Raw genomic sequence first — 26,023 nt, 5'->3', positions numbered from 1 at the left:
CGGTCTTCTGAACACTAACGATAACAGTGGTTCCTCCTTTCCAGCAGGGAACCATTGACGGTCTTTAAGTGGTGGCCAAATAAAAGAGCCCTGGGAAAGCTGAGGTAAACTGCTCTTCCACTAGCACTAAGGCTAATTTCAAAAAAGGGGCTTAGAAACAGTTTCCAGGGCTAGTTTCCAAGCTAAAGTTGACTTTCTATGGCTGCCCTTACATAACCTGTTTCGGAAACCTGTTTCGGAAACCTTGTAAATGTCATGTTCATACTATACTAGATTTCTGGTGTCGTTGAAATAACAATACAATGGAGAGAAAAATCTGCCAGGGAAGTATCAAATGTCAATCATTCCGTAAAGCTTCATTTTAAACCCCTCTCTGATCAATAAGACCTTGTCCTCGTCTACTCTCACAGCCAAAGCAGCATGTCGTTTACAACAAGCTCTGACATTTCAACACATCATTCAATTTGGTTTCAGTGAAGAAAGTGAGACGCTTGATCTATTTTACCTTCCTGGACTCAACCTACAAGTACCCGCCACTGCAATGCCCATGTGAGGGAATGGGTACATGAAAAGGAGAACACCACCCACACACACGATGTAGTACTTTATGTGCGCGAGTGGCCACGGTTTCTTAGAAGCACGCCATTACGTCGTCACACCGTCCTCATGTTCCCCCCTCTACTGTAACCTCAGTAACCACCGTGCACCTCTTCCTCACCTCCCGCTCTCCCTCCCTCCCTCTCGCTCTCCTCCCCTAAGCTGTAACGAGACCCCTCTCTCTCCTCCCTCCTCCCCTAAGCTGTAACGAGACCCCTCTCTCTCCTCCCTCCTCCCCTAAGCTGTAACGAGACCCCTCTCTCTCCTCCCTCCTCCCCTAAGCTGTAACGAGACCCCTCTCTTCTCCTCCCTCCTCTCCTCAGCTGTAACGAGACTCTCTCTCTCTCTTTCTGGGCGTAAAGTGACAGCACACGAAGGTCGGAGAGGAAGGTGACAATCAGCAAACTAGGCCACGGTCTTGGACATCTTAGGCCTCTAGTTGAGACAGACTCCAGCTAAAGTTGTCACTCATGCTACAAATCTAAGATGGTTAAACAGTAGGTGGGTTGAGGGTCAACAGTAATCACATTGACAATATAGCTAACAGTCTTGAAATCAAAATCAAATACTCAATTGTTCCTATTGATCTTATGGCTTTGTGTCGAAAAGAGAAGCAATGTACTGTATACATAATATACTGTACATGTCAAGGTTTTCATAGTCTTACACAAACCCTAGATTAGCTTTACGCTGTTGTGCGAGCAGAATAGGTGTTGGCTCTTGCGTTCGGATGTGAATTTGCTTACAGCTAGCTCGCGCACTACCCGTGATAGTTATAGACCTCAGTGTTAGCAGAGGAGCGATGACCTCTTCGTTTGCGTCGACATTACAGCACGGCATTTGTTTTAAAGGGCATCGTTCAATTAAAATGGTTATAATCAATATAGTCGCTATGCACATTTTACACCAATATACTGCATTGAATAGCTAGTTTTGCCCATGTCCTCATGCCTGTATCTCCAGGCCATCATTATAAGTAACACGCAAACCTCACCGGCCATGTGGTGCTCGCTCGTGTGACGAAGGGTCTGCGTAGCCAAGCGCTAAAATACAACTTCGTTCTATTAGAGTCGCGCTGCAAGTCCCCTCCTTATTGGAGATCAGGAAGATACAAACCCACGCGAAAGCTTGAGAAACAAAACGAGGAGAGATACACTAAAGATAAACTAAAAACTAACTAGGTTTCCCTTTTTAATCGATGGATTAAATGTCGGAGTAGAGAAACACTCCGGGTCAAAAAATTCTACAAAGAACCAGCTAATAAAAGAACAATATGCACGTCAGGTAAAATAACAAGCCAATCTCCTGTAACTACCTAGCAAGAGCTAGCTGGCTACATGTTTCATGTGTGTTTCGACTTGCCCCAAATGAACATAGTTGGTTTTCATATTTTAACCCGCGTGTCATGATCACGTCTGGTGTGGATCGACAAACTCAACATACGTGCGATGGTGGACGCATGCACAGCCGGTGTAGTCAGAGTGTAAGAATTTGTTTTTAATTGACTCACCTGGATAAATAAAGGTTAAATTAATTATATATTCTTGGCCATTGAGGTGGTTAGACGATACAGATCCGTAGTCCCCTCACACCTCATATCCTTTACAGTGATGCCTAAAACCCCACATGTCTATGGAACACTAGATTTTCAAAAAGGGGAGTGCTAAAAACCAAGGGGGAACGTTAAACTGGCAACAAGGTCTTTTAAAAATGTCAAAACTGTTGATGTAAATAAGGTGCAAGAGAGTAAAGAATAGATCAAACCCATAAGATGAATTGTAAGATGCAACTACCGGCAAGAGTATGGAGAAAACACCACAAAATGGTTCTGAAATGGCCCATACTAGAGCATTTTCTTAAAGGGAACATATCCTCCTGAGACTCACCAATTCATTTTTGTACACTCTCTTTGACATGCCACTGTATTAAGTCCTGTTGTTCCTGAGAGGACATTCTGGGCTTTTCAATGATATCACATGAGTGGGGGTGTGACCTGGATAACTTTCTCTTCCTGGATTTTCAAAATGGCTGCCAACACAATTAGCATATGTTGTGGTAGTAAATATCTTAGAAATAATGTGGTGAGTTTTCAGAGCAGTGTAATCTTTTTTCACATTTATAAATGTCCTTTGTAGAGGACATCAGGATGTGACAACTATGTTTACCTACTGTACCCATTTACTGTAATATACATTTTTAATATTTACTATCAACCGTTTCTTTATGTCCACTACAGCGCACATACAAATTTGTCTTTGTAAATTATTTTGACTCAAAACACAAAATGAAGACATTCCAAAACCTTTTTTGGCTGGGTGTCAGGAGGATAACAGTATTTGGTGTGATTTTAGGGATTGGTTTATATAGGGGAGTTAAGTCCATTCAAGATCAACAAATCTCTTGGTGTTGCATCACAATCCTTCTTCTTTGTAAATGAGCTTATACTGCACAGTATACACGTCTCGGTGACGCTGCCGATTTTGTACGTTCGATTAAAATAGAGAGGCTATGCTTAAAGCGGCGATGCCAGGTTTGCATCTCAACATTTCCAAGTCTGCGCTTGGCACATTCCTTAGCCTTAGGGTCTCCATAGGCGAGGTGGTGAAGAAAGAGGTCCATCGAGTTTAGCACAGTGAAAACATTACATCCAGCGTGAAGTACATCCGGTGTACAGCACCAAGTACACCAAGTAGAACCCTGACCAGCTGAATGACAAACGATGACAAAAGACAACCACATAAACAACAGTCTCATATTAACCCTGAAATTCAAAACAAGCAGTTAAGTGGCTAATTGTGTGATAAAATGCACCTAGTGAAAAGAAGTTTACTCTAAGTGTCTGACCAAAAAAATAAGGCTAACTTTTCTTGAAAGTAGAAGAACGATCGTAAACGTTATGAAACCAAATGTGGAACACCAGTCCAAACCTTTGGTAACGCATAATTATGTTCCCCCGTCTCTCGGGCTAATTCCCACCAAACCCAAGATCACCCAAGGCGGAGACTGCCTTCCTGTCACTTAAAAAATGAAAAAAGAGCAATGACAACTATTGAAAAAAAGATGGCTATTTAGTCTCCTTTTCTCTTTTGGTTCATAAAACAAGTTATGTCCTAAGTCCTTAACAGTTTTGGCTTCATTGGTTCCTCAACCAATGGGATAGCAAACTCAAATGAGGTGGTGGTGGAGTGAGAGGAGGTGGACCTTTCCCCTGTAGTGCCCCGCTCAGGGGGAGGAGCTTCTGCAACCAAGCCCCTCCCTATTCCTCACAATGGGAGGAGCTCGGTTTTTTTTTTTTTAGGAAAGGAATGGTTCATCCTCCTCGTCCTCATTACTAGGGCCCGGGTCACTCAGACACCTCATCAGCCCTGGGTTCTTGTTGCCCCCCTCTTCCTCTCCCTTCTTCTCTTTCCCAGCCGAGGACGGCTTCATCATCAGGCCTTGGTCCTCATCCCGGTCGGCCCCCTCCCTCTGACCCAGGCCCTGGTCCGTGGCACCCCGCTTGGAGAACTCGTTCAGCATGTTGACAGAGTCCGGGGACTGGGGGGAGGCTAGGTCCACCTGGATGGTGGGGACGCAGTCTGAAGACGCCTTGATGTTGTAGAAGGCGTTGGGGTCTGCGCGGGGCAGGCAAGGAAAGGGTTAGCGTACGGTACATTACTCCAAAACAGGGGAGGCCAACCAAAGGGCACGTTGAGTAGGCAAACGCTGTGTAACGTCGCAGATAGAAATGTCATGAATAGAGCTTACCTGATTCCTATTCTACACGTCAGGTGTATGTTTGTTCCATATATCTGTATTTCTAAACGTTCCACAGCGTCATGGCGTGCTAGTGAGCTGGGCTAGAACAGCAGCTCCCACACTATGCCTCTCTATGACTAGGGTTGGCCAACCCTGACTAGAACAAATACTTCAACTGTTCCCCGAACAAAAATAGATATACAATACACATTCACAAAAACACTCACATTATATATATATATATATATATATATATATATATATATATATATATATATATATATATATATATATATATATATATATATATATATATATATATATATATATATATATATATATATATATACATACATATACACATTCACAAACAATTACATCACAGCTGTGGTGCTGCATCATTCCGTAACCTGATCAAGTCAACCGCATGAAAAATGCACGCTAGAATCATGCATATTGCATTTACAAATGGAAGCAAGCAACAGTTACATGCGTATACAGTAAGTTTGTAGTCGAGGCTATTGGCCGCCACAGCCCATCACCTTCTACACTCACTAGAACTGTGCTACATACCTGGAATGAATGACTTTGGCCCCTGCGTTTTCAGCTTTGAAATCACTGTCTAAAATAAAACTATGCGCAACGCTGCTTTACATGTAAACATATTTCCAGTAGAAATACAATAAAAGGTGGAGCAGCCTACTGTATAACATAATGTAATTACATTCTTTACATTCTGTAGATAGCATCACTGGCAGCCATTTAAACCTTATAAACTGTAACAATCTGACCAAACTAGGTATACTACATGTGAAGCAAATGCATTCCTTTCGACTCAAAACTCCAAAAATATATTTAAGTGATAAAGTGCAAAGGTGCCCAAAAGGTCTGCGATGGAACAAGTCTGTTTCCATCATCTTTCCTGTTGCTTCAAAAGCAACCTTACAGCAAGTGTTGATTCACACTACCAAGCCAAGCCAGCCTGGTTACACAACCACCATAGTTCCACGAACCATGCTGGAAAGGACAATTTGAAAATAAATATCAGTACCAGACCAGTAATGGGATGGGTTGGCAGGATAGTGTAAAAATGATCAGCGCCAGACCAGTAATGGGATGGGTTGGCACGATAGTGTAAAAATGATCAGCGCCAGACCAGTAATGGGATGGGTTGGCACGATAGTGTAAAAATGATCAGCGCCAGACCAGTAATGGGATGGGTTGGCACGATAGTGTAAAAATGATCAGCACCAGACCAGTAATGGGATGGGTTGGCAGGATAGTGTAAAAATGATCAGCGCCAGACCAGTAATGGGATGGGTTGGCACGATAGTGTAAAAATGATCAGCGCCAGACCAGTAATGGGATGGGTTGGCAGGATAGTGTAAAAATGATCAGCGCCAGACCAGTAATGGGATGGGTTGGCACGATAGTGTAAAAATGATCAGCGCCAGACCAGTAATGGGATGGGTTGGCACGATAGTGTAAAAATGATCAGCGCCAGACCAGTAATGGGATGGGTTGGCAGGATAGTGTAAAAATGATCAGCGCCAGACCAGTAATGGGATGGGTTGGCAGGATAGTGTAAAAATGATCAGCGCCAGACCAGTAATGGGATGGGTTGGCAGGATAGTGTAAAAATGATCAGCGCCAGACCAGTAATGGGATGGGTTGGCAGGATAGTGTAAAAATGATCAGCACCAGACCAGTAATGGGATGGGTTGGCAGGATAATGTAAAAAAGGGAGCGTCAGGGTGTGATGTGGGTGTAGGATGGACTCACCTGAGGCCAGTCTGGCTCTGCACATGGTGGGGGAGTCGGGAGGTGCGGCAGGGACTGTGAGGTAGTTACTCATCTCCGTCATCTGTTCACAGGCACACACAAGCAACCCTTTCAATATACAAGGGTTGTGGGTTCGATTCCCGCATCAGACACACGTAGTGAATACTGTATATGAATTGTCGGCGACTGCCAGCCACTTTAGATTAAAGCATAGTGCCATACAGCCATATTATTTACGATACTTTATTGTCCATTTTAATGGAAATTCTTTTAGTGAGGTCAGCAATATAGAAATCAATGCATTACAGCAATACTTCCAAACACTAGATAGGGCAATATCATAAAGCCCAACCAAAACACATCTTGAATACAAAAGTGCTATTAAAGTTTGACAGGTCGGTAAATTGTGTTTACCGGTCTGTTGGGAGCAGCGTTTTCCTCCACTCTACAGTGTCCTTTTAAAAAGTTCTATTCAGTTCAAATGTTACTTCATTTCCAAAATAAACAATTCTGCTAGGATCTGCAGAGTCCTCAGTCTACAGTGTCCTCAGTGTCCTTTTTAATCAAACAGTTCTATTTAATCAAGATGTTGCTTCCATTTTCATTACATAATTAGAGACTGATTAAATGCAAGTTGCCCTTCGGGCCACAAAGCTGCATAAATTAATCAGGAACTGATTGTGTCAGGAAAATTAATTGAGTTGAGGAGGGGGGGGGGGCAATTTATGGAACACTGACTAAATCCATAATAGTTAGGCTAAATTAGTGCGATTGTTTAAAGCAAAGTTTACAACTGTGAGTAATGAGAGAACTTTGTGTCTGGTTGTCTGTTGAAGTTCTCTCTATGTCTGGGGGAGTCTTGGCATGGCTTACAAAACTGATTTGGCTACATTTCATTGTTTCATCCAGTAGAATAAATGTTTTGACCAAATCCAAAGAGCAGAATTTGGCCACGTGGGCTTCCATCCTTAATCCACCCTCTTTCAGAGAATAGGCTGTTTGGACCGGGTATTTTTGGGAGGATCCCATGTATACATCTATTTATGTATCATTTGCACCTGAGGGGATAAATATAGTTCTATTGAACTGAATTAGTGGAATTCCAGACTAAGTGAGCACAACAATGGTGAACGCAGCGTTCAATCTGGTTTAACCAGGCTAGGAGAGTCTGCTAGTCTAACCTTCTTCTCTAGCTCGATCATCCTCTGCTTCTTCAGGATGAAGTCGTTCCATCCATCCTCGAAAGGATCGGCCACCAGAGTGTGTCGGTTGTAGGAGCGCAGCTGGAGGGAGAGACGACACACACAAAACACACACTATGGGACAGGAATGCTATAGAGCTAGGATCACACAATAATAATACCCTTTTCAGGCACCAGAGTGGATCTGTTGTAGGAGCGCAGCTGGGAGGAAGGAGAGACAAAACGCATTCATTCAACTCCCACCACGGGACAGGGAGGTCTAAGCTAGGACCACACAGCAACAATGCACACTTGTATTCATGATGATGCAGGCTTATGACTACTTTACTACTATAATCTCAAGAGATTTAACATTTGACAATACTAATGAGGAAATGGCAAACAAAGCATGTGATGTATGTAAAATGTATGCAAGCATGACTGAGTCGCTATGGATAAAAGCGTCTGCTAAATGGCATATATTATATAATGTAAAACTGTCTTCTCTTTTTACAAACAGAGTGAGCATCTGAATTCCTACATTACTAGCTGAGAGAAAACCCAAAATCGCAAAAAAAAAAAAAAACTGATCTGAGATCAGCTTTGCAGTTGCCCTCCTAATGTTACCCCTCAGATTAGCGGAGGGTAAATCTGATCCTATATCAGCGCTCACCCTTTGGCGGGTCTTCTGCAGGTTACTCCTGAGGATCTTCCGGATCTCCTCCTCACGGCCCTTGGTGAACTGAGGCAGGGCCCGCTCTGCTACAGCGGGCGGCAGCTTCTTGGGCTGGATGTTCCTGGAAGAGAGGAAGGAGAAAAACAAGAGACATGTTAACTGTGGCTCTACGGATAACTATGGTTGTTTTCGGTCATTACCAAGCTCTAACTCACTTAGAAATTACTTCCTGTAACACCCACGAGAAAGATTTCAGGCACTTTCTCCCATACCAGTTATTTACAGGAAGTAATTGCTAGTTCAGCCTCTTGACTTTCAAACCTCTCTGGCGCTCGACACACACACAGGCTTGCGCGGATATAGGCTAACGCAACGATGTGGAAATGGCTATCAAGTGTAGAACTGGTGAGCTAAAAGGAGCTGGAGGGGGAAAGAGGGTGGAGCACTCACTGCATGGAGACCTGCGAGGGCATGGCGGAGGGCAGCTTGACGCCCCCGCCACTCTCCACCAGCTCGATAGCCTGCTTGAACTCCATCTTGTGGTAGAAGGCGATGAGCTGCGGCTCCTTGTAGCGCTCGCCCGCTATCAGGCACTTCTTTATGTACTTCTTGTTGAAGCGGTTTAGTCTGCGGGGAGAGAGAGACAAGAAAACAAGTCAACCTTCGAGCCCTTATATCCCATTGCCTCCATGTCTTGCCCCTCTATATTACACAGCCATTACCAGCCTCATTAAAACCTTATAAAGGTTAATTGATGAAAAGCTCTTGAATATGAGTAGAGCACACACACACACACACACACACACACACACACACACACACACACACACACACACACACACACACACACCATTGGAGACAGTGTCGTCACTGGCAGGAACACACACTGAAAACAGACCGCTATAGGATGAGCCCAGTGTTTTCATCATAATGCTCTAAATCCAAGGAGGGACTCTACTCCAGAGATCGATCCAGTTAGACATTGTGTTATGTCAAAGTCTGTTTGGAACTGGATCTGAAGGTGAAATATGACAACTGTCGGGTGATAAAAAAAATCGGCTTACAGAGATGTCTGAACAGATCTTACACGTGGTTCTCTCGAGAGAATAACTGCCACATAAAACGCCCAAGGCTGTTGAAACGTAATACTGTTGTGGGTAAATACTGCATAGGGAAGGAAAACACACAAAATGATTGAGGTTCACTCGGTTGGGAACGGCGATGCTTTATGATTCCCATCACATTATTGGGTTCAGTACGGTTTCATTGAAGGACAACCATCGGTTCTGAAAGATAATCCACTTAAGGTGCTAGCCGCTACTGCCAACGCCTGGTAGATGGCAGCGTCACCGCCACCTTACGGAGTTAGCCTTGGGATCTTTGTTCAAGTCAAACAGAAGGAAATAGACAACAAACAGATGACTGGACTGTGAAATAGAAAGTTGTCACGTTAAGGATCTTCAACCTAAGAATAAGAGGTAATCAAATGTTTTTATTACAGTGAAGAAGAAAAAAAACACAGCGCTTGTCACCGTGAACCTTTAAGTCCATCCTTTGCTACGTACTTGTCTTTCCAGTGGTGATGGCCGTAGTGTCCACAGATGTCCTCAATGCCAGTCAGCAGATGGTCCAGGAACTAGGGGGAAGAAAACAACGTTAACGTCCAAATATTGTATCTATGGTAACCAACAAGAGAAACAGATATTTGAAATGCTTTGAAAATGGGAAATGAAAAGTGTAACCAAGCCTAATCTGTTCCTACTTTTTGTGTTTCTATTACATGGAAATAGTCCAGAAAAGTATATTTTCCACATCACACAGGCCACCATTTTGTCATTTTTGGATTATCCCTTAAGTAGCCTTTTCCCCACGGAGATTCTCCCACTTGCAACAGGAATTAGCCACAATCTGGCCAATAGAGAGAGCATTGGGCCTAGATGACATCCATCACACTCACAGATTGAAGCAGAGAAATAGGCACTGACAGATGACGTTCAGTCGGTGGTCAGTTTTGTTCCTGTATTTTGATTTTGGCCACTGCTGTGACAGTTCTGCACAGGGACAGTTTGACATGCGGAGTTGCTATGGGAACACACAGTTTGGTCGTGCCACTGAATTTATTTCAATTCGCGTCGAAATCAACATGCATAGCAATATTTTCGGGCAGCGAAGGGACTTTCCTGACAGTCGTTTCTGCATCAGTTCTACCTCTGGTAGAAGAAAACTTCACAATTTCTCACAATAGATGGTGCTTTATAATGAAAGCCTCAAGCAAGTTGACACACAGTACGTCAGGGTCGGCCCCAGGTGCCAACTAGGCAAGAGATAGACTTTCTAAAGTAAAAACAACTGCAACCTCAAATATCCATTCATCAAACAACCTACTGACCAATTTGTGAGACCACAAACACAATGGTTCTGACATTAAAGCCCTGAGGGACTCCACCTGGCCCTTAAAAACACCCTCATCCACTCCCGGTGCACTCTAGGAGTCCTAGAACAGCTCTGTTTATTTTCATCACTGCCATTTACGCTGGAGAAGTAGCTATAAGCTGCTAACCGGGGCATCTAGCCTAGAGCGCCGGTGACTCATCGCTCCTCTGTGCACCAGAGAACCAACAGAGCCCCGTAAAGAGACACTGTGTGTGTGTGTGTGTGTGTGTGTGTGTGTGTACACAGTACGTGCCGTTATTATGTGGCTATTATTAGCAACAGGAGCGACCGAGTGACGGTGTGCCGTGCTGCTCAGTGGTCACTCGAGGGCAGAGAGAGAATGATCAGTAGCATCAGAGGAAGCCAGGCCTACGCAGGGAGATTTTACTTGCCAATCTGGCAACCATGGTGGATGAGTCAGTGGAGACAGTGGAGAATGAGAGGATGGTCCATTGGGAGCCATGCAGGAAGTTTAATTAGTCTGAGTTAAGAGGAAGCAGGGGAATGCTGCGTTCCATTATTAAAACCACCCAGCAAGGCAATGTCAGCAAGACAAAATACATTAGAAGAAGATCATTCCATTAATGGCAGAGGGGAAGTGCAGAACAATATTTGGCACTCAACATGTAATGACAGTGCTGAAGTCTGGACAGATACTTCATTTCAAATTCAAATGGTCATCCCTCAGATTGAAATAACCAAATCATTCATTTAACCACAGCCATTAATGCAATAGCCCATTTTACAGGGCAAGCTGGTTAGACAATTAAGGTGAACAAGACCAGCCTTGCAGTGTTGCTTCAGTGAGTTTCCTGCTCTTGTACTGAAAATGTCATATCCTGACCAGGGCCTGTGGGCCTGTATTTATAAAGTGTCTCAGAGTAGCAGCGCAGATCTAGGATCAGTTTTGCCATTTAGATCCTAAAACATCAGCACTCTTACTAAGAGACGCTTTATGAATACGGACCCAGAGCGCGTATATCCCAGGAGGAAATTAACTGGTCTGATGGGTGGTCCGGCTACAGAGGAGTGGTTAGAGAAGGAGAGGCCAGGATGTGAGGGGGTTGACGGGGGTTAAAGGTCACCTGGGTGTGGATCTCCTCATTGATGGAGCGCTTGGCCTCCTGCTTCTTCTTCACGGCCAACAGGTCCACCAGGGGTTTGATAGTCATGCCCTGAGAGGGTGAGGAGGAGAAGAGAGAAAGAGAGAGAGAAAGAGAGAGGTTACTAAGGTAACATTAGTGATCCTGACGAACAAATGATAAATGTCCATCTTTAAAATCTACGCGACACCAGCGACCCAAGAGAAGCCTGCAATGTCCATTTCAACACCTTCCATTCGTGTGCATGGTGTTTACTCTGTTCCTTTCCTCAAAGTCACTGCACAGAGAAGCACTGGCTGAGGGGCGAATTTCATGTAATCTATTTCCAGAGCTACTGTATTCTGTATCCATTTTGTGTATTTAGCAGTCAAGCAACATTTGCATTTAAATGAAGTTATGCGCAGGTGGATGGTGGTTTGTGCACAAGGCCGTTCCATCTACGACTGAGGCGTGCTGGGAAAAGGATTTATCAATGCCGGTTAATATACCATTTGGCATACTGGTTCTATCAATCTCTTTTATCCTGTTCCAGTGTGTGTGTGTGTGTGTGTGTGTGTGTGTGTGTGTGTGTGTGTGTGTGTGTGTGTGTGTGTCTGTCCGTCCGTATGCGTGTAGGCTTTAGCGTACCATTCTCTCTCATAAGGAGATTAAGTCTATCTGGTTAACTATTATACCCTAAGTGGATGACAACAGACTCTGGCCCTTAAATAATACCCCTGCCAGCACGCACGCACACACCCAATCCATCCCGGACTGCCAGCACTGAGTGAAAGATTTACTGAAGACATTTGTTTCACAAAAGGCTTATAGAAGGCTTTATTTTAGTAGCTGCCATTTTGGGGATACTCAGCCAGATGACGAGTGTCCTAGTGCTTCCGCATGCATCGACAGCTTCACTGTAAGATGAGTTTGCTCAGCAGGACTGGGGGAATATCTGACGCACGGAGCTTCAAACGGACCCCGCGCGTGTGTGTGTGTGTGTGTGTGTGTGTTTCAAAGTAGTAGCTGCAGTGACCTTTTGTCACACTAGCATACAGTAGCAATGGGTGCAAACAAACCATGAAAATCATTGAACACTTTAGGCCTTAAAATATAGTAGGGACAAGAGAGCAACAGCACAATGTAGCAGCAAAGCAACCCATTTTGACCCAAAAGCACTCTAAGATAGTCAACTTCCTATTAGGGCTGGGCGATATGACGATATATATCGTGTGACGGTAGAAAAATGTCTGTCGTTTCATATTATGCTCTATCGTTTATTTCGTTGTGTCGGAAATCACACTCTTTACGGCAATATTTTTTGGCAATTAGACGTGGCTTTGTGTTCTTCGAAGGAAATTTGCAACACAAACATGGATGTGGATGTGACACAGAGCACGGAGACACGGAGTTCGTACCTAAAAGAGGGGCTACTTCGGTCGCGTGGACGTGGTTTGGGTATGAAAAGTCTGACACGGACCAGAAAACCGTCCTCTGCAAAATAATACCGCAGGCCGGTCCCGACGACAGGCTCAAACACCACTAACCTCTTTCACCACCTGCGTACGAATCATGTGAAACAGTGTGGACAGAGTCTACGGATGAGACCCAAAAAAGTACAGTCGAGTGCTCAAAACAAACCCCCGACTCAGACATTGCAAGAGACTTTTGCCCGCGGCACAACATATGGAAAATAATCACGAAGATGGAAGGAGATAACAGCTGCCGTTACAACTTACATCTGCAAAGACACGGCCCAAATTTACACGGTCGAGAAACGGGGGTTTTGTGAGTTGGTGCTAACGCTCGACCCAAGGTACCAAATGCAAATACCTAATTAATTGTTGAGTATAATTCAAAATGTAATAAGAAATATGTCTTTTTAACATGTGGTCATTGTACATAAACTATTTATTCATCGAAATGTATACAAAATGTGTATATCGTCATATTTATCGATATTTGAAATGACCTATATCAGGATATGAGATTTTGGCCAGGACCTACTTCCTAATATTTAGAGTTCACTCAGTGACGCATTTTACTTGATAGCCTTTTTAACTTGCCATAATTTAAAGAGTGCTTTCGATTTCATTATCAATCTGAAGACATAAGCAGAATTAGAGGGTTGCTAGCCAGGTACCAGCTCTTTTTGTGCTGTCTTGCCAAATCCTATGGTCATTGGCGTGGCAACCATGGCTGGCATGACAACTGTGGCCATTGGCGTGACGAGGTGCTTAGACAGCACAAATCAGATCTGGGACCAGGTTAAAGGACTGGCCCAATACCCACCTGTACAAACACGGTGAAGAAGATTTCGGTGATGATGGCGGTGAGGAACATGGTCCTCATGGGGAAGTGGTCCTTGTCTAGCAGGTAGCCCAGGGAGAAGGCGATGGCCCCTCGCAGGCCACCGTAGGCCACAATGAACTGGTCCTTGGTGGTCAGCTTGACGATGCGGAACTTGTTGATGATGAAGGTAAGGCCCACCACGCCTGGGAGGGCGAGAGAGAGAAGAGAGGGAGAGAGAGCAGAAGCGAGTCAACCTTCAAGGTCTTTTATCTGATTGACTTCATGTTTGCTCCCTCCTTACACACAGCCAATACCAGCCTCATTAGAACCTAAGAAAGGATCAACAGCTTCTGAGAAAGAGGAGTAGAGCCCACACACTACATTGGAGACATTGGAACACACATTGTGAAACTAGCAGATTATAAGAATCAGAAAACTGTTTGGTGAGAATAGAGAATGGTCAATGGGGATAGTGCAATGTCAAGTCACCAGGTTTCAAACTAGCACGTAAAGTCAGATGGAGGTCTGCTTTGGGTCTATCTATAACTGCAGAAATGACATAATACTTGAAGAAATATTTTCGCTTCCTTTTTTTAGGGACGTGTATCTGACGAGTTTTGAAATCTGGGCTTCCTCGATGTGAGGACCAAGCGGACAAAACAAGGGGCACTTCCTCTAATAGTTCTCTCATTACCTAACTGAAATGTAGTGACTGGTATTTCAGTCTGGCTCCAAGAATAACTATCCCTTGTCAAGTTGAGGGTGTTAAAAATCTGTATCGCATCCTCTACTGAAACAACTTGACCAAATTATAACAAACTATGAGAAAGTTGGGCCTGTCACGTCATTTCTCTCACTATCTTTTGGAATCTGATGTAGAGACTGGTACAGTACAGTGAAGAAGGTGTCCGTGTTCGACTCACCAATGACACGTGACACCAGACAAAGTATGACGGTGACGGAGACAAAGGTCCAGTTCCAGGCGTGCGGCCCGGCCACCGTGGCCACGCCCAGGAAGATGAAGATGAGGGTCTCGCTCACGCTGCTCCACATCTTCAGGAAGTACTTGACGGTGGTGTGGGACTTGTGGGATATGTTGGCCTCCACGTAGGGTCGCATCACCGCGCCGCACGCAATCAGCCTGGGGGGAGAGAGAGAGAGAGAGAGAGAGGATGATTATAAATGAGTTCTCTGAGAAAGAAACCTTTTCTTGTCTGACAACGTCCCTTCATTTAATGTCTATTCTGAATTGTAGCGTCTTAGAATGAAAACCCCAGACGCATAAGTACGTTTTAGTATTTAATTGTAACTTAAACTATTCATTTACTGGCTGCACCTGGAGTAAGCTACCCGAGGTTCACTGAGCAAGGAAATATGGCAGATATTTATAGGGCTGCGGACATCAGAAAGCAAACTCTATATAGTAACATACGCATTTTGCTACACCTGCTATAAGACGTGCTAAAGTGTCTACGTGACCAATACATTTTGATTGGATTTGATATTGATGCAATATAGTGATGGGGGGGATCGTTACAGTTAGACGTCGCAATATTATTTTTGGATGATATTATATCAATATTTGACACCAAGTATCGATTTTTGCTACCATAGGTAGCGTTAGATGGCGCGAGTCAGTTGTATTTGCACCAAATAGTGAGCCAAGATGTTTTTAGAACTTGAATGTCCCTGACTGTTCAAAACGAGCTGTTTTCTCATGCCCTCACTTGTCTCTCTGCAGCAGACGTATAGTGAGCAATGCGTTTGGGAACATCCAATTACCGTACCGAAATGCAATACATATAGAATCGCAAGACATATCCCGTCAATACGTGGTTGTGTTTCTATCTCCTGCCTTGCTATAGGCTCAGATTATATAGGCTGTGTCGTCGCACTCCTACCGCACAGCACTGTTGCCTACGCATACTGTCAAATAGGCTACCGGTCTATTTACTTTCCAGCATTCTTGGCTATTGATTGAGCAGTTGGTAAATGGTAGTCTACTATTTGTTGTGTAGCAGGAATAAACCAGTCATGTCAGAAAAGGAGAGACATGTCATAGGATTATGACTTAGGCCTATATAACAAATGTAAAAGAAATAGGCTAAGACTACACGATGCTATGTGATCGCCTTAGCAACAGCAAATGAATCAGTTTTACCATTAGGCCTACGTTTTACTGATTTCTACCAGCCTACCAGTAAAATACTTCCTGTGCATCAAACACTTCCATTTCCTCCAAACAAAAAAAGGACATTTGCTTGCAATACAATTAATCAACCACGAGAAGTTGTGCATAAGCATGGTCTGAGCTGTACGTGGAGAAACACTTCCCCGTCAACCTTTGCGGGAAAACTCTGCGCACAAAATGTGTCTTTTTTGTGCTGGGCCCCATGTGACTACATGAATCCATCTACCTACAGTGTAAATATAGGCTACATTACATTCTAGTTAATGCTAATGACAAAGTTATGGCCTTCCCTGTGGCTCAGTTGGTAGAGCATGGTGTTTGAAACCATCGGGTTGTGGGTTCGACTCCCACGGGGGGCCAGTACGGAGGAGAAAAACAATGTATGAAATGAGATGAAATGAAATGTATGCATTCACTACTGTAAGTCGCTCTGGATAAGAGCGTCTGCTAAATTACTAAAATGTAAATGTAGTCTCGTACTTCATTGACATGGCATAGAAAGTAGTCACATCAATTAAACTGGTTTAAAAAAAACAATAATATATATAGGGCAGACTATACACACACACACACACACACACACACACACACACACATACATACATACATACATACATACATACACACTGTAAAGTATTTACATGCTAAGAGAACAAGTATTTCACATACAGTAGAACCATTGCAACAAGGATACAGTTTGTGTTGGTAACTGTGGTGTAAGAGCTCATGAAACAAGGCCTCCATTTCCTCAGCTTGTTCTACGAGTTTGTTCCACGAGTGAACCAATGACTCACTGATTGGACATATGGAACCCGAGTTAAGATGTCCACATCCACTCCCCTGTATAGCATTGCAACCACTTCTCTATTCCTAGTGTCTTGTGTGAGGCAACCCACCTCAATGACTTTAAGGGCAGCCAGCTACCTCATTCCCTTACATAACACACAGCAGTTGTCCATCATTCCGCTCAATTTCACTCCGGGGCGAGATCTCATTTACAAGCACTGGACAAAAAGCACCATGTACTAATTCAAATCATCTTTACGATGGAAGGCATGGACAGAGTGCCAACAGGCCTGGGAACAGTCTGCCCTACAGTTCTACCATGGCATGGACAGCGTGCCAACAGGCCTGGGAACAGTCTGCCCTACAGTTCTACCATGGCATGGACAGCGTGCCAACAGGCCTGGGAACAGTCTGCCCTACAGTTCTACCATTGCATGGACAGAGTGCCAACAGGCCTGGGAACAGTCTGCCCTACAGTTCTACCATGGCATGGACAGCGTGCCAACAGGCCTGGGAACAGTCTGCCCTACAGTTCTACCATTGCTCCTGTAAAACCCACCGACAGGAAACTCAATTCATCAGCAGCACCTATGTTTATGATCCATATTCCATAACTTACCACCTTTTATAAAAATCAGGAGACGAAAGCGGATGAGAGGAAGGGAGATGAGAATGATATGTACACAGGAGGTGTTAGGGCCAGAGGTGTTAGGGCCAGAGGCGTTTTGAGAGAACTCATATGGACGTCCTTGGCTGGGACAGACCCGGCCACATTGTATTGATTTGACCATTTAGTCATGAATATTGCTAAGAAGCTAAGAATCTAATTCAGTGTACACTTATGAGTGAGATCTTTTTCCAAGGAAGATTATGATAATAGAAGACAATGCAGGAATTAAACATGGTCATACTTTTCCTTTAGCGAAACACAGAATCAATGGTGTTGCTGGACCAGCCGGACAGGTTCAAAAGGTCATGTGTCACAGCCACTCTGTCAATGCATTATAAACACTAAACCAGCCTAGGCAGAACTCTCATAGAAAACTTTTTTATTCTAAACAATATATATGATTCACGACAGACAGAAACTCAAAAAACCTTGGCTACTAGAAAGATTGTGTGTATGTGTGAGTGTGTCTGTCTGTCTGTGAGCGTGTGTGTACCCCACACCCCCTACTTACGCCATAATTCCAGACAGGTGGAACATCTCGGCCGAGAGGTAGGCCATGTAGCTGTAAACGAACACGAAGAGGGGCTCGATGACGCGGGTGTGCGAGGTGAACCGGGAGGTGAAGGCCGCCAGGATACCGTAGATGGCGCCCACGGCGATGCCGCCCAGCGACACAATCAGGAAGCAGATGACCCCAAGGACCACGTCCATCGGCGTTACCTCACCTGCGCCAGAGTACTCCTCAAACAGGTGGTATAAGACCTAGAGTGGAGGGAGAGAGAGAGACCTTCGAGACATGGCTCAAGTGTACAGAGAATAACAGAACCCACACCCAAGTGCTCCTCAAACAGGTGGTATAAGACCTAGAGAGAATGGAGGGGGGGGTTTGAAAATAATCGGAAATAAACAACTGGTTTGGATTCCGTTGGTAAAAGCATGGTGCTAGCATGCCAGGGTCATGAGTTTGATACCCGCTGGGGCCCCAATAAAATGCATACACTCCCTGTACTGTAGATAAAAGTGTCTGCTGAGTGGCATATAAACCAGTGATATTATATGGTCTAAGGTTTCGCTATAGTCACTACAGAAAAGATAAATCTCTCGTGGACAGACGTACTTAACATAAATGGTATCATAGCAACAGACTGTGGGATGCGACAACTAACGAGGAACTTTATTGAGGGGCCCCTGATTTTTCTTCACTGATCATTTGGACAAATCACAATTTCACAGGTGCTTGAATTTGAGGGTTTTCGGGGGGGGGGGGGGGGGGGGGGGCATAGACTTGCCCAAAACCTGCAGAGAGAGGGGGTGGGGCTGCCGCCCTGCTTCCACTCTTCCATGATCTTTTCCAACACATCTGCCCTCAGAACTTAATCAAGCATATGATGCAAACAGGTGAGGTTTTAGTTCTGGGATTCCGAGATCAATGTTTGCACAACATGGTTGTCCCGTGTGGCTCAGTTGGTAGAGCATGGTGTTTGCAACGCCAGGGTTGTGGATTCGATTCCCATGGGGAGCCAGTACGAAAATGAAAAAAAAATGAAGAAAAGAAAAAAAATGAAGAAAAGAAAAAAAATGTATGAAATGTATGCATTCACTACTGTTAGTCGCTCTGGATAAGAGCGTCTGCTAAATGACTAAAATGTAAATGTAATGTTGTCCTGGTACTGCAAATAAACTGAATATGGCAGCCCGTCTGCCCCACAATATTAAAATGATTTGGCTGAACTATCATTAATTTAAGTCTCATGACTCCAAGGCTATTTTAAGTGAACTGGTCCTCTCAAAACAGCCAGTGTGTGGGGACAGTATAATCAATAAATATAGCAATAGGAACCACTGTGCCTCACAATATATGCCACACTTAGCACACGACTTTAACCAAAGTAACTTACAGAACAGTAGTGTTTTTTAATAGGGCTATGTGATGCCTGCTTCATGCAAGGAAGCAAACAGTAAAATAAAAAAAGCGATGTTTTTTCAACTTTATATTTTCAATGACCAACCCATAAGAGACAGATGGTCCATCTCACAACTGTTTCAGCAGAGGAAAGAGAAGGAAGTCATGAGAGAAAATAATTGAAAATAGATTTGGCCTCTGGTGGCCCACTAAACTGGGTCAGCTTTCGTACAAAAGGTCACAAATCACTAAAACCTAACCAACCAAACACTGGCGAGGAGCTAAAAGTTAGCTAGAAGGTATGAATTCAATATCCAGTGACAGAAGTATGGTGGGATTTTCCTAAAAGACTAGGCCCAATTCAAATCAGGCTAACAATCAACTAACAACTGAGTCATCTTCATATGGAGGATGAAGTTTGGTTTTATTATATTGTACTGCATAGCATAGTGCTGTATAGTATTGTACTGCATGGCATTATCTATTTTTGGGGGAAACCCTGATGTGATTGTACTGTAATTCATTAATTGATTGTCTAGAATTGCATTGTACTGTATTGCCCTGCATAACACTGCATACCACCCTATTCACCACTCACTCACCACAGTGACGGCATCATTGAGCAGTGACTCTCCGAACACCAGAATGTGCAGCAGCTCATTGATGTGGATCTCCTCAAACACAGCCAGCACGGCCACCGGGTCCACAGCCGAGATGATGCTCCCGAACAGCAGGCATGGCAGCAGCTCCACCTGGCTCAGGTATGTGCCCTCGATCTGGCACACGGCGTAGAGGAGACCCCCTACGAAGAAGGCGTTCCACAGGGTGCCAACCACGGCGAACATCAGGATGGTGCCGATGTTCTCCATGAAGGGCCGGATGGGCAGGAAGTAGCCCGCATCCAGGATGATCGGGGGGAGGAGGCACAGGAAGAAGAGGTTGGAGTCCAGCACGGGGGGTACCTCCTCGCCCGCCAGCTTGATGAGGCCGCCGACCAGGAGGCCCACCACAATGAGTAGACAGGACTCGGGCACGATGCTGGACAGCCGGGGGATCAGGTGGAACCCTGAGGGAGGGAGAAGGTGATTAGATGCATTGTTCTCGTTCATTGTTCTCAAGGTTTACACTTTCTAGGCGTGATCTGGAATGTACCAGTCACCTGAAACTTCAAACTCATTGAAGATAAGGACCAGAAAACAAATCACCAGTGACTCACTGAACCTTGAGTTAAAAGCCCCACCAAATGCATATTCAGAATAGACTTTGTTTATAAGTGGAACTGAATCACATTATTTGTTCTCTTTTTCAGAGCTAATTTAACATGCCAGTGCTTGCTTGTACAAGTGCCATTTCAACAGACCAGAACATATCTAGGCCTCGTAGATATGGCTGGTGGGTGTGAAAATGCAAAGAAGAAACAAACTTGATATCTGGCCAGAATCTGCATGTCAGAACACGAGAAGAGTCTGCCGCATTTTCAATGTCACACACCCACAGTATCACATGTATTTTGTCAGAGGTGGAAATAGTTATGCTAAGCAAATTCGTCATAATATGAATCACGTGACTCCTTTCAGAGAGAAACCACACACAGACCATTCTTGTTGTGATCATATGACATTGTCACTGAGGAAAATTTGACTGAAAAAGGTTCACTTCAACTTGACGTTAACTAGCCCTAGTATGGGGCCTCCCTAGTTGCGCAGTGGTCTAAGGTACTGCATCGCAGTGCTAGCTGTGCCACTAGAGATTCTGGGTTAGAGTCCAGGCTCTGTCGCAGCCGGCTGTGACCGGGAGACCCATGGGGCGGCGCACAATTGGCCCAGCGTCGTCCGGGTTAGGGGAGGGTTTGGCCGGCAGGGATGTCAATGTCCCATCGCGCACTAGCGATTTTTGTGGCAGGCCGGGCGCAGTGCACGCTGACCAGGTGTACGGTGGACGCACACCTCTCCTGAGTCCATACGGGAGTTGTTGCAATGAGACAAGACTAACTACCAATTGAATACCACGAAAAAGGGGTAATATTTATATGATTTTCTTTTTTTTAACTAATCCGAGTATAACATCAAAAGATGGTCCTTTTTTCACTGATATTGGATTAGGAAATAAACTTTTTCTGGTTGTCTCAACATTGGCTAATGCAGGCTCAGACAGGCTAGCCTAGTCCCAGGGCCCAGTTTTTCAAAACGCTTAATCTGGATCAGAATGATCCGGATTCTGTAATCCACATTTTTTTGCTATCCAAGATCAGATCGATCTGGCTGTTTTTGAGATCGTTTTTGAGACAATAAATCGGATAGGATCTTTCTGATCCGGATACCACAATATCAAGGTCACAGAATCAGGATTTTCAGTGCTTTGAACAGGCCTACACCTTGTCATCTACTAGACAGCTTGTGGTACACGTCTAAACTGTCATAGGGAAACAGATGAGTAAACCACATTAATAATAAAAGGGAACTTGATTAAAAAGAAGAGAGCCTGAATATCACTTATAAGTAAGTAGGTGCATTTATTTGACACTTCTCAATAACAAAATGACCACTTAGGCCAACCTAAACTGTGGTCAATTTAACACAATGAAACTTTAGTTTTCAGATATAAGAATGTTTTTTTTAAACATCCTTACTTTAGTTACATTGAAATGTCTTGGTTGTAGTGCATTTCACCTTTCTAAACCCAAAGTGAAGCCACCTTTCCAGTGGGATCAAGATAATTCCAGATTTTCGGCATCAAAACTATCCTAATCACTATCTTTGAGTGCAAAAACGACATTCAAACCTGATTCAAGGTCAGATTGGACTACCAAATCCTTATCCCTATCAGAACCACTTTTTTTATAGTTTTGAAAAACATTTAATCCTGTCTGATTGCAGAAATCAGATCAGATAACTTTTGAAAAACTGGGCCTGGGAAACTGCTAAATGAATGCCTTTTCAAGCCTTAAGTGGAAACTACCTAACAAATGTTTTCAAGGGGGGACATAGTTAAATGTCTCATTCTGATAGGCTAGCCCATCAATGGAGGGCATCTGAAACTGTGAACCTTCAAATCCCATTACTCCTAAAGCCTTTCTGTAGTCTGACACAGAATCCACACAGTGTATATTTACATTGCCTGCCGCATGAGGGTAGGGGTGGCACGTTGGCAGCACCATCTGGCAGCCAGGCAAGTAAGTAAACTGCCCTTCAAAGCTCACACCTCACGCGCTGAGCATAGCTAATTAGCATGTCATCATTCGCAGATTGTACTGTTAGTCACGTAACGGTCTGTGTTCTTTATCACCGTCAGAGGATTTCAAGGATAAGGGGTCAGGAGAGGAACGTGTAAACAGCAGGAGTCTAGCGCTTACGGTGGAAAACAGTAAGTGTCTGCAAATTATAAAAACAATGAACTTTGTCAGTCTTAACAGATGATGCCTTCGCCTAGCTTGAACGTACAACAAAAAACCTCCAATCTCCCGGGTATACAGGGCATCTGATGTTTTTCATCAACTCAGTCAGCTGGAAGGCAACAATTTCAGTGTTGGACACACTCTTTCACGGGCTAAACAAAGCCATCTATGGAGTCCAGAACACTGCCGCGCACTGCTGCTGTTTTACAGCACTACCGCTGTAGCGCAGAGGAAAGTCCAGAGAGAAACGGTCCAAAGAGGCCTAATCTTCCCAGAAAGAGATGTGTGGTGCTAGGGGCACTCTTCTCCTTTCAACCGGCCTCGTCAGGAAACTGGCACCATTCCACAATTCACACGAAGCATCTCCTCCATGTGGGAAAACAAAGGAGTTAAGATAACACTGACTAATTGGAGGGCACTACAAAATGGCTCAGACCACCTGGCTCAGCCTTTTTTGTGGAGATATGAGCATCACTCTTGCGAAGAGGGGTTTGTGAGCTTGACGTGTAGCCTACCGTGTTCACTCAGAGACTTGTGTTCATGCACAATATGCAGAGACAATAATTAACCCATAACTGATTTGATAGAGTGTGGGCTATTTTAATTAAACAGACAGACATTAAGCTTACATCTCAGCCCCAGGCAACGACATTACAGAGTTAGGCTTAAGTGGTGACTGAATATAAGCTTGAAAAACGACCTGTGCCAAACTACTTCTGAGGAGCTGTCGGAATGCCTAAGTCAACTGACTATTATTACTTCCTCACAGCAGATAACTGCGATGCAAGAGTTTACGAAATCCTTGTCAAAATTCATTAAAAGCACACCCTTCAACATGTGAGCAGCCATGACCAGTGGAACATTCTGGTACTAGTACATAAGACAGTGTGGTATTCAAACTTATTCAGGCAGGATCCCATTTTGTCACGGCAGAATTTCTGGGGACCACATTTTCTTTGTTCCAAATTTTCTTTTTTAATGAAAGATAAATAAATCGGTGACCCCACAGCAGTTCCCCCGTCATAAGAGCTTGTTGGATGTGTTGCCGGCTGAAAGAAACAGTTGGACACAGCGTTTCCTCTGGAAATTTCCTGAACAGCACTAACGAGAATTGGAATCTGTGTCCTTCCAGAATTGACTAAAATTGAAGTGGAATTAACCCCAACCCTGATGCAGATCCTGCAAAACAGTTTCGGTCACTAAGGGAAGTGCGCCTTATTTTTCCTCTGAGTAGTGAATCTGATCCAGAGGGACTTCGGGTTCCCAGACTTCCAAATTCTGAATCACAATCCATAAATAACCCGGCTGCAGCAAGTTGTCAAATCCCAGAGCTTCGACAGGGAACAGGACACCAAGGTTGTATGCGTGTCAGTGACTGCACGTGTTCGGAAAGGTTTGAGCCGTCAGCACTAGGTCTGATGCATCTCCTCAATGCATTTCCTGTTATCTAAAGTTGTCACTATATCATGACATTTCTCAATGCAATGTTTATTTCAGTCTATGGTGTCAGTCAAAAGACTGTTTGAGAATACAAGTCTATTCTTTGACAGCAAGGTTTCCCACTTAAGGTCACACATCTTGCTTTAGGGTAGTTGTGATCTAATTAGTGTTTTAAACACATTGTTCAAATATAGACAGAGTTGAAGAGTAATGGATTACATGTAACGGATTACAAAAAACTAACTGTAATCCGTTACCAGCTAAAATATTGTAATCAGTTTAGAGATACTTTTGAAAAACAACATTGTTACTTATAGGATTACTTTTAAATTCAGACAGGAGGTTTGTGAAATAAATCATTGACACCTTTCTGTTTTCTCAATGAAATTCCAATCAGCGTTGAAAAATGGCGCAAGTTTGTTCCGACTGAGCACTATAATGACACACCAAACACATTTGAAAATAGGCTTTTGTAGGCTACAGTCCAAGCTATGTCTTCCAATGGTGCGACTACTGTCGGCATCCAAAGATTATCCAACTTCAATAAACGCTTGGAGGTAAAGGTGACAGCAGTGCTGTAGTCTACGGAGGGATACGGATATCACTTATTATTGACATCTACACGATGTGACTCACATTGCTGCCCTCTCATTTAGCTATTTGCGCCTTACGGATTGTGGTTGATGTGGATGGCTGTTCACAAATGCGTGTGTATTTTAACTCAATGGTTGAAGACGTTTAAGCTGCCTATCAAACCACTGCTCTTGCAACAGCTGAATAGTGCAGATCCCAGCCTATGGAGTTCCTCCCGTTTAAACACCTCAGGAGCATTGTGCTCCATACTGTCAAAAACAAGTTTCATTTAAGAAGACCACGAGTGGGGATTTTAATGCGCATTCTAATGCCTGCTGATATAAAAAAAAAGAAAAAGTCCATAGGCTTCACACTCAAAGTCAAACTCGCCCACTTTTGATAGACTTCAAATGGGAAATCTGCAGTTGCGACATCCATATTTGGACTTATGAATTAGAGAGAGAGGAGATAAGCCTCATGAGCCTAGTTCAACTGTCACACTCAATGAAAACTCCAAATATAAGCTTCTTTTTCTCCAATGTTTGTAAACATTGTAGACGTAAACAAACACTGTACAGCCTCAAAACATGGTGAATACAATCATTTGGGTGGTCATCCATAGCTCTGTCTATTAATCTGAGAGTGGTTGCATTTCTCCAGGCCCATTCCTCAGCTTTTTACTAAAACAGAGGCGGGGTGCCCACTTTGTTATTGTTTCAACTGTGGATTCACCCTTTAAACAGCTTCAAATTATCACGATATCAGTGTCACCAATAAAACGTAAATAATAAGCCTATAGCAAATGCAGCATATGGTGTTCATTTTTCACATTCAAATAGCACTTTTCAGTAGTGCTCAAAGCATGTCATTCCATAAGAGCAGCATTTATTTTTCAACTGGAATCAATGAGCCCAATCAGTCCTCCATGACAACAATATCATAAACAACAGAGCAGGCTAATAAGTTCTTTGTTTCTAGGTTATGCTCAGGTAAAACAATTTGGCTAATCTATTCTTCCATAATTTCAAATCCTATTCTTGAAGATCACGGGGTATTACATTATTTTTAAATTATTGTATGTTTTCCAGACTAGTTTAAAATAGAAAGATGTAACTACATCAAATTATATGTAGTAGAAAGCAAAAGACTAGTAGAAGCCTACATAACTAACCCATAAAGTAAAATGAAACATCCATTTATGGCCAGCTATGTAAAATCTTACATTGATTTATCCTGAAATAGATGTCGTTAAATTGGTCAAATTCATTTTTGTCTTCTTCTAATG

At 43.6% G+C, this 26,023-nt stretch overlaps 1 protein-coding gene across 1 annotated transcript in view; it reads right to left on the bottom strand.

Annotated features, from left to right (window-relative positions):
- Nucleotides 1-2,081: 2,081 nt before the first annotated feature.
- Nucleotides 2,082-26,023, bottom strand: part of LOC115177122 (sodium/hydrogen exchanger 1) — a 42,758-nt gene continuing 18,816 nt past the window's right edge. Inside the window, exons 2-12 of the mRNA XM_029737660.1 lie at nt 19,934-20,397; nt 17,940-18,190; nt 14,705-14,922; nt 13,782-13,984; nt 11,493-11,582; nt 9,540-9,610; nt 8,425-8,601; nt 7,972-8,095; nt 7,299-7,400; nt 6,118-6,199; nt 2,082-4,211 (exon numbers count right to left, since the gene is read on the bottom strand). Of these exons, the coding sequence (XP_029593520.1) occupies nt 3,892-4,211; nt 6,118-6,199; nt 7,299-7,400; nt 7,972-8,095; nt 8,425-8,601; nt 9,540-9,610; nt 11,493-11,582; nt 13,782-13,984; nt 14,705-14,922; nt 17,940-18,190; nt 19,934-20,397 (2,102 nt within the window). The 3' untranslated portion in view covers nt 2,082-3,891. The remainder of the gene's footprint in view (nt 4,212-6,117; nt 6,200-7,298; nt 7,401-7,971; nt 8,096-8,424; nt 8,602-9,539; nt 9,611-11,492; nt 11,583-13,781; nt 13,985-14,704; nt 14,923-17,939; nt 18,191-19,933; nt 20,398-26,023) is intronic.

This window comes from Salmo trutta, chromosome 37 (assembly GCF_901001165.1).
Source record: "Salmo trutta chromosome 37, fSalTru1.1, whole genome shotgun sequence".
Classification (NCBI taxonomy): Eukaryota; Metazoa; Chordata; class Actinopteri; order Salmoniformes; family Salmonidae; genus Salmo; species Salmo trutta.
The sequence above is the reverse complement of the archived record's forward strand: the minus strand, read 5'-3'. Positions and strand labels throughout refer to the sequence as shown.